The 9712-nt window shown below is 39.2% G+C and overlaps 1 protein-coding gene across 1 annotated transcript; it reads left to right on the top strand.

The window, feature by feature from the left end:
* The first annotated feature begins 1315 nt into the window (after nt 1-1315).
* Nucleotides 1316-3445, top strand: rps25 (ribosomal protein S25). The gene is made up of 5 exons (XM_079354160.1): nt 1316-1421; nt 2147-2236; nt 2338-2521; nt 3179-3277; nt 3381-3445. The coding sequence occupies exons 1-4, from the start codon at nt 1419-1421 to the stop codon at nt 3271-3273; spliced, it is 372 nt and encodes a 123-aa protein (XP_079210286.1). The 5' UTR covers nt 1316-1418; the 3' UTR covers nt 3274-3277; nt 3381-3445.
* Nucleotides 3446-9712: the final 6267 nt, after the last annotated feature.

Raw genomic sequence — 9712 nt, 5'->3', positions numbered from 1 at the left:
CGAACGCTTATCTTGCCTTCGAATAAATGTTCATTGAGACCAGATCGATCTTGGGGTTCCTTTTTAAATAGATCTTCTCACTCTTTATTTTCACTCTTTGGTAATGGAAAAAATTCCACAACAATATTCTCACTTATTTATCTTCTGAACGTTTCATCATTTAGATTCTAATCAATCATTTTCAGTATCCTGACACATAAATATCTGTGTTTATAAAATACAGAGTTGGTTGTCTAAATACAGGCTAGGTTAAGTCCAAACTGTTTAATAATAATCAATAATTATAGACAATTCAAAATGAAATCTTTGAGTCAGTAGAAACTGTCCTTTTGGTTTGAAACAGACTGCAGGTTGTTCTTCAGGTGTTTTTTTTTTATCAGGTAAAGACACTAAACACTGTAACTGTGTGTTTGATGAGAAATAATACAGTGTGTGTGTGTTTGATTAGAAATAATACAGTGCGTGTTTGTGTGGACATAAACAGCTGTTCGGCTGATTGACAGCTGAACGCGATCAGCTGATGTGGCGTCATGTGACGCTGTCGAGGAAACGACGTCTCAGGTGTCTTAAAGCTGATTTCCTCGGTCCTCTCTCCTCGGCTTCGTTTCCTCCGTGCATCTCTGGTGGGCGGGACTAAGACGCAAGTGGAGGAGACAACTCGGAGGACACTCGGTGCAAATAAGGGAACTGAGAAAGGCCCTAAGACGCAAGTGGAGGAGACAACTCGGAGGACACTCGGTGCAAATAAGACACTTGGGATGCACCCAAGACACTTGGGATGTACCCCTAGGTGCACCCCAGAGCTTCGTGAAAGAAATGTGCAACAAGTTAAAGGTTCCCCCGCACAGCATGAACAAAAAACATAGTTCCTACATAGCATTAATATACAATCAGGGTGTTACACAGAAAATAAATTATAAGCGAACAACTAATAGCAATAAAATGACATAGTAGTTATATTTTGTTCCTCTTCTAGGCTGTAAATATTAAATATGTCTGCCTGTGGTGCATGTGCACCAAATGTTCTGCCATATTTTCCAAATACTATTTTTGATCTTGAGCTTGCGATGTACTGAGTGATATTTCCATAATGTTAGGCTTTTCAGGCCTTTGTTGATCAGTATGCTCGTTTCCTTTAATCCATCTATGTGCTGTCATACATATGAACGTGAAACACACAAACTAATCGTGCTCATATGACTTTTAATGTTTGTTAGATCGAATTGTAAAGCTTGCAGGTAAAACCGATGTGGAGCAATTTTGAGGGTGAATAAAAATGATCGAAATACATTTTAACTGTAAAATGTTTTAAAAACTCGATTTCCCATGAACCCCTATTGCATTTCCGGATAAACGGGGTTTCTAGGGGCTGCTGCACGACAGAACTTCCTTTTGCTCCGACATCTTAACGAGGGAACATGGTGAGCTTGCTCAGTACACGTTATTTGTTCAAACTAAATGTATAAATACCCTGTTCTTGTAACTTTTGTCATGCCCACATTATTCTGTTAATATGACGTGAACTATTTGATTCCTCACGATGTGATCAAATGTGCAAAGTCCTTGTTTTTCTTTTACCTGCTAACGACGGGCTGGCTAGCTAGCCATCATGCTAATGTCGCCATGTGTTTGTAATACATTTTTGTTGGAATGAATAAATCCAACGTTTCGTCTGTCGTTTTCTGAATGTTTACTACCAAAATACAATTATGATTACTTATGACACGTGCGCGTGAGGTCTTACTGTTTGGGCGTCACAACGAAGAGAACTAACTATGACTTGCATGATAGTAGCGATCTTTTTAACAATAAAGACTTGAAACACTAGACGAGCCCGTGTGTTGAGATTTCAGCTCAGACCGCTGACTATGCTTCCCTTCGACCAATCTCCCACGAGACGGCAATGAGCCCCTATTTTTACTGTACAAAAATACGGGCTCATTTTAAAATGAAACCGTCAGTACTTTAAATGAAAATATAATTGTTGAAAGTCAGGGGGAAAACTCTTAATACACGACAGCAACAGTGAAAGTTTATGCTGGTCTATCTCACATAAATATAAACACCTGTCTTTAGAAATATTTGGGAGCCCCTTCCCTAACCCACTCTGGATAACGCGTGTAAGAAATTGTAACTTGTTTTCCAGCCTCCCAAGCAAGACAAGAAGAAGGACACCGGGAAGTCCAAAAAGGACAAGGACCCAGTCAACAAGTCTGGAGGCAAAGCCAAGAAGAAGGTATATAATGGTTAATAATCACCTAGAATATGCAATACAGTTGATCTGCATGATTCATTTGTTAATCTGTTTATGACCAACATTTTTCTGACTCTGAGCAGAAGTGGTCCAAGGGAAAAGTGAGGGATAAGCTCAACAATCTGGTGCTCTTCGACAAGGCGACCTATGACAAGCTCTACAAAGAAGTTCCCAACTATAAACTTATAACCCCTGCTGTTGTGTCAGAGAGGCTGAAGATCCGTGGTTCCTTGGCAAGGAATGCCCTCCAGGAATTGCTTGCAAAAGGTGACAAATTCTGCATAGCAATCCAAAAAACTGCACATAAGATCAATTCAATAATATATACTTTATTGTACATTACAGACTACTGTAGTTCAAGTTAGTTGTTGTATTCCTTTAGGCCACTTTTATGAGGTGACAATGCATTTAAAAGTTCATCACCAGTGGAATTTGTTGTGGCTGCACTTGATGAAGATGGATTAAATGGTAGTTCAGCAATCAGTGTTCTGCTAATTGCACAGCGCTTGCTCTAAACCTAATGCATGTTCAATCAGTAAAAGGATGTGGTTTAGCACTGGAACTGTGGGATCTAGCGATACAGCATGCTATGCTAGACGTTCTGTCTAGGTACAGTTTCTGCACATACGTTTACCATTTCAGACTTAAGATCTAGTAGGTTGTTGATCTTCCTCATGTGGTACGTTGTATGATGGTTGACTTTCCACCCCTTTGCAACCTTGTGTACAGTACACTGTTGGTGACTAGAGAGAAAATTGCTGCTGTGAGGTCCCGGAAGTCAAAACTTCTAACAGCTTAGCGTGTGATTTTTTTTTTGAATTTAATAACATTTAAAATTACATGTATGTATACTTGCAGGACAGACTAACTGAAATAATTGATTATTCTCATGACAATAACCCAACATTGTTATATATATTCAAGGCATGATCAAACTGGTGTCCAAACACCGAGCACAGCTGATTTATACACGGAACACCAAGGGGGGAGATGAAGAGGTGGCAGCAGAGAAAGCATAGTCAGGTACAGCATTTTGTTTTTTAATTTTTTTTTTAAGTGCAGATATTTTATTTATTACTTTCATGTATTTTTAACTGTCCACTGATCCTTTGCTTTTGTTTTGCAGGTTCTCCTGTTTGCTTCCTTTTTGTTATGCTGTAAGAAAAGGTGAATAAAAAATTGTAGACAAAATGCTTGCGTTTGTTTCAATGTTAATGTCCTGAGCATGTTACATTCCCAGTTTTGGTTCAAAGGTTCTTTTGGAACGGCAAGGAAGTTAAGCTGTTGTAGTTTGTGGCATATCATTTAAGCATTTTATCAAAGGAGCCAGATGGGGTGCACCCACATCAGGTAATAAGAGTTGTGCCTAAACATGGTGCACCCTCAAAGTCTAGTTTGTTTGACTAGTGCGAACGCTCCTAGCTGTAAAGTTAATGCATAAGCATGGACATGAAATGTGGACAGCCTTCTATTGTCTAGTAATCTTGGTGTTGTGGCTGGTTTCACTTGTACCTAAATTTATTTTAACGTTGGCCACAAAAATCAAACTTAAGTACTTGTATGTTGCCTTAGACATAGACCATGAAATATGGTACATTTGTAGACAATTAAAGTAAAATTAAACAAGCATGGCACGTTTACTTACTAAAAATGTAAGTAAATGTTTACTACACACTAATTCAACCTTAATATTGCCACAGTTAATTTGCCAGTTTTTAATTGGGTTTTCTGAAATGTTATGTTAAAATATGTAACAGTCATGCAGATGCTATGAAATTATAATTGCATGATCTTGCATGCATTTAAATTACATGATTTTAGGCATGGATAAAGTCTTGTTCCATTGAAAGGTTCATGGGCTCTTGAAGCTCAGCTCTATCTGAAGTGAGAGGGTAGCCTGTCTCAACTTGTCTGCTGACTGTCAACAAAAACTACAACACATGTTGCGGTTGTTGGAGTGAAACTGGGTACATCTCACTTACCTTAATTGCATTGGAGTGACCTTCACTTGCACCTCAGTCCTCCCATCAGAGATGCAAGGAGACGAAGCAGAGAGGAAATGTAATGAGACGAGCTGTTTTCTGTAGTGTCAAGTGAAGCAATGTCTGTTTGTGATGAAACCAGCTGATCACGTTCAGCTGTCAACTTTAACTGTTTCTTTACATAAATGTGCACTTATTTCTAACTGAATACAAACTGTAACAGTGTTTAGCCCATGTACCTGATAAACAAGCATTTGAAGAACATCCTGCAGTCTAACACCAAAAGGACAATTTCTACTGATAGATTTAATATAGCATTGTCTATTTGTATTAGTATTGGTTTATAATCCGACAATGAACTCTGTATTTTATAGACGCGTTCATGTCATTAATACTGAAAACATTGTATTATGTTCTAAATTATAAAAACTTTAAAGGGTAGTTCTTATTCTACATTTTATGAAGAGTGACAACTCATCTTAAAACACTGAAACAAACTGACATCTCTCCTTTAGTGCACATCTATAGGATCCTGTTTGTGCATTTCTGTATCATGTCAATACTGTAAAACTCAATTTCCTGTTGTGGGATTAATTAAGTATGTCTAAAACAAGATAATCACAGAGGTATGAATAATTATTCACACTGAACACAATTTTGTAAAAATATAGTTATAGTTATAAAGTTATACAAATAATTACAAGATGACTTTATTTAGTCCCGAAGGAAATTTGCCTTGAATGTACTGGCTGCTATATAACACAATAACACGACAGAATAGAAAAATAGAGTAAGACAGTGCATAGCACACAAGTGCTGACAGTGCAATCAAATGCATACGTACATACAAACATACATGGCATTGCTTAATAGAAACCTCTACTTACGGCCTGAGTTCAACAGAGTAACGGATAATGGGATAAATGAAAATGTGTACCTGTTTAGATATCTTTTATTTTTAACTGGAACTCAGTAATGCCTGCTTGAGGGTAGCAGTTCGCACTTGGACTTCAAGACATGAGAGGGGTCTGCAGCTATTTTCTTGGCCTGTCTAAGTACCGTTTCCTCAAATATTGTTTGGAGAATGGGGTGCTCCCTCCCATCACTTTTAGTGCAGTGAAAACCAATCTGTTGTTTTGAGACTTCAACTTCACAGTTAAATAACCAAACCAAGCAACAATTGCATAGCGAAGTATACTTTCGATCACAGAAAGATAAAAAACCTTCTGCTGGACACCGTACACCCTAAGCGTTCACAGAAAGTAAAGTCGCTGCTGGATTCTCATAAACACGCCATTTACATGGACACTCCATGTAAAGTTATTGTCAATATGCACTCCTAAGAATTTGTACGAATCAACCTGCGCAATATTAACATCATGAATAAGTATCGGCGTGAAACAAGTTTCAGATTTGTGGGCCCATCAGAGAATAAACCTTCAGAGGCAAATAAGGTGGACAACAAGAAGAAACATCAAAGAAAATCTGAGCAATAAAGATTTGACTTGATGATGGTCAGAAGCTTGCACCATGCATTGGACCAGATTACCACTGGTTGCCTGCGGAATCTATGCAGACCTGTTTTTTATGATATGTAAAGCACATCTGACCACACATGACCTGGGTCAAACACCATTTCTTCAGGTTAGGTGATTGTGCTCACACCATAGTACGAAGTTGTTTACTTCCTGCTTGGCATTGTTGAGACAGACGTACTCTCACTTTTGCTTGGCAACACAAGGGCGTTTGTATTATTATCCAAAAGGCACAGAATGGCAGTGTCATCTGATTAATAAGAGAAACACTGGAATGCCTACTCGTACAGTCATTAGTATAAGCGGACCTGGGAAAGATGTAAATCTTGGGACACATCATCAGTGGTGTACTTTTGAGGTCAGGGTGATTCGGCCTTTCAAGCAAAAAGGGGGAGACTAATCATCCAAGCAAAAGTCAAGTTAAATTAGATTTATATAGCACATTTACAACAGCTTCAGCTGTGCTTTAAGTGCACACAAAACAATACTTACCTGGACAAACTAGAACTAGTCAGGGACTGAAATTATCAAAAGGGTAAGAAACAACCAGTCTAATAAATTGTCAAAAGAGTAAGAAACAACCATTCTAAGAGATACAAATCATCAAAAGGGTAAGAAACAACCTTATTACCTTATTCTTATAAATAAATTAGGTCATGGACTGGGGCACAAAGGATAGGAGTCAGGGACTCATAAGCAATGTAGAACTGTTGCAGAAAATGTACAGTGTAAATCATAATCTGTGCCTTAACTACACACACACATACAATTGGTCAGGAACCCATAGAAAAGAGTCAGGGACTCCTAAGAATCATGAAACACGAGACACATCGTCAGTAGTGTACCTTGGAGGAAACGAAGCCGAGGAGAGAGGACCGAGGAAATCAGCTTTAAGACACATGAGACGTCGTTTCCTCGACAGCGTCACATGACGCCACATCGGCTGTCAATCAGCCGAACAGCTGTTTATGTCCACACAAACACGCACTGTATTATTTCTAATCAAACACACACAGTTACAGTGTTAAGTGTTTTTACCTGATAAAACACCTGAGGAACAACCTGCAGTCTGTTTCAAACCAAAAGGACAGTTTCTACTGACTAAAAGATTTCATTTTGAATTGTCTATAATTATTTATTATTATTAAACAGTTTTGACTTAACCTAGCCTGTATTTAGACAATGAACTCTGTATTTTATAAACGGATATTTATGTGTCAGGATACTGAAAATGATTGATTAGAATCTAAATGATGAAACGTTCAGAAGATAAGTGAGAATATAAAACGCACTCCTCTTCGTCAGACTCTTTTTAATCCCAGCTCATCACAGAGCGACTCTTTACAAACTCACTGATGTTAATCATCTGTTTAAATGTCCGACGCTCCGTTTAGCCTCTTTTTAATGTCCGTCTTTTCTCCCGTATTAAACTCTGCTCATGTTGAGAAGTTTCACTGAAGTCTGATCCTGTGCAGCGTCTAATCAGTGAGTGATATACGAGAAGGGGGCGTGTCTGTCAGTAAAAAGACTTCCGTAAAGTCGGCTCTCGTGTCTCCTCGGTCATCGCTCCTCGGATCAGCCTCCTCTCTCCTCGATCCTCTCTCCTCCGTTCGCTATAAGAGCTTTGGGACGATCCTCAACATGGCGGCTTTGGAACTACTTCCGGTTCGGCCGAGGACCGAGGACCGAGGAGACTGCAAATAAGGGACTTGGGATTGAGCCATAGTCTCTCCAGCATGTCCTGGGTCGACCCCGAGGCCTCCTCCCGGCTTCCTCCCTAGGGAGCCGTCCAGGGGGCATCCGGACCAGATGCCTGAACCACCTCAACTGACTCCTCTCGATGTGAAGGAGTAGCGGCTCTACTCAGAGCTCCTCCCTGGTGACCGAGCTCCTCACCCTATCTCTAAGGGTGCGCCCAGCCACCCTACGGAGGAAGCCCATTTCGGCCGCTTGTATCCGAGATCTCGTTCTTTCGGTCATGACCCAAAGCTCATGACCACAGGTCAATCAATCAATCAATCTTTATTTATATAGCGTCAATTCATAACAGGCGTTATCTCAAGACACTTTACAAAAGCAGGTAAAGGACCTTACTGTTTGTCTGTTAACATTAACAAAAGGGCAGGTAACAAGACCATGCTCATTGTTATGTTTACAAAAAGCAGGTAAAGGACCTTACTTATGGCTATGTTACAAGAGCCCAGCTTAATCCGTCATGGCGTCAAGGTGAGGGTAGGAACGAAGATCGACCGGTAAATGGAGAGCTTCGCCTTTCGGCTTAGCTCATTCTTCACCACGACGGACCGATACAGCGACCGCATGACTGCAGACGCCGCACCGATCCGTCTGTTGATCTCACGCTCCATCTTCCCCCCAACTCATGAACAAGACCCGGCTGAAATTATTGACTATAATTATGAATAGACAAGACATGAAGTGGACTTCAATGAAACCTATATTAAAGATGTTGGGGTCGGATATAACCTTGTGCAATTTCAAAGCAAATGTCCAAGCTGGCCAAGGTCAGATATATAACCAGAATGATTTTTTAAAATGATCTTTTTTTTAAATTTTTTAATTTTTTTTCATACGCTATTACAGTCAATTTGATCGTGACAAATAAATATGTGAGGTAAATTACCTGTACTACAAAGCATCAAGATCCTTCTTAAGTGGCAAATTCATTTCATTGCTACCTAGCTTTGTCATGGGCTTAACCTAAAGGTTTACCTTCGCAGCTGCCATGGTAATGCCTGCTTGTTACAACAAACCAAACAGATTCATCAGAACAGGAAATTAAGACATTTCTCCATTAGTAATGACATATTTTTGTAGGCCAACCCGAAAAAATGGCGCCGGTGGTTCCTACGAAAATTTGCCTATGGGATTTTTGCATTGGATTTTGGATCATTGCAGAAAAAAAGCTCTGTGTCAAACACACATTTCTGATAAGTAGCTGTTTTGTTCAGTGGGACAATCTTTACAGATGAACATAATTTATATGAAGTTTGAAGAGTTAATGCAGTCGAGATAAGTAAAAAGCTAATGTTATGCGCTAGCGAACTACATCGCGGTCGGTTTATACTGACGTCACAACCGTTATGCTTCATCGATCTAATCAACGGATTTGACAAGCTAGCTAAACATTAGCTTAATAAGTTGTTTATTAACCTAATATTTGCAAGAACACTGAAAAACATGACTAGAGGCTGTAAGGAGGATTTGGGAGAGTTCCTGACGTGATGACGTGACAACCACTGTAGTTTCAGTTAGCTACTCGTTAGCAAGTGAGTTCTTAGCTAATGTACTTTATTATTATTTAGATATTTATAGCAGTTTTGGACACTTGTCATGACACGCAATTTTTTTTTTAAAGTGTAAAAATAAGAACTTAGCATAAATATAAATGATCTGATCTGAAAATGCTTCCTGCACACTCTGGACAATGTCTGATTTAGAGAAATGCACATATTCTGGAGTACGACAGCCCCCTCTAGTGTGCATCGGAGGTTACAGCGGATGGACCTGGGTTTTGTTTGGGATTAATGTGCACTCTTTGCACTGTGATGTGCGATTGTGTTTAAACATTGTTAAAGGAACGGTATGGAAGTAACAAGAAGAAATATCCTTGGTGACGTGGGGTTGCAAATTGGCTTTACACCAGAATGCACTAGAGAAATGGGCACAACTGGAATTAACTAATCCCTAAACCTGACTCCTTCTGCCCTCTTTGACCTTCTTTGACTCTTTGACCTTGCCTATCTTGTTTTTCTGTTTTGGTCTTTGTTTTGGTTTCTTTTATTATGCATCCCTGTTCTGTTTTTTTTTGTGCTGTTCATAATGAAAAAACTTCAATAAATACAGAGTTTAAAAATAAAAGAAAATGCTTCCTACTTCCCTCTTTCTTTCTTTTTATTTGTCAGAGTAATAAAATATCTGCA

The sequence above is a fragment of the Symphodus melops genome, assembly GCF_947650265.1.
Source record: "Symphodus melops genome assembly, chromosome: 10".
Taxonomy (NCBI): domain Eukaryota; kingdom Metazoa; phylum Chordata; class Actinopteri; order Labriformes; family Labridae; genus Symphodus; species Symphodus melops.
Note: the sequence above shows the minus strand (reverse complement) of the source record. Positions and strands in the feature narration are given on the sequence as shown.

Excerpts from the sequence above, each read along its gene's own strand:
- rps25 (XM_079354160.1), top strand. Across the intron at positions 2,237-2,337 it reads GAGGCAAAGCCAAGAAGAAG|AAGTGGTCCAAGGGAAAAGT; the intron begins GTATATAATGGT and ends GACTCTGAGCAG. Across the intron at positions 2,522-3,178 it reads CCAGGAATTGCTTGCAAAAG|GCATGATCAAACTGGTGTCC; the intron begins GTGACAAATTCT and ends TATATATTCAAG.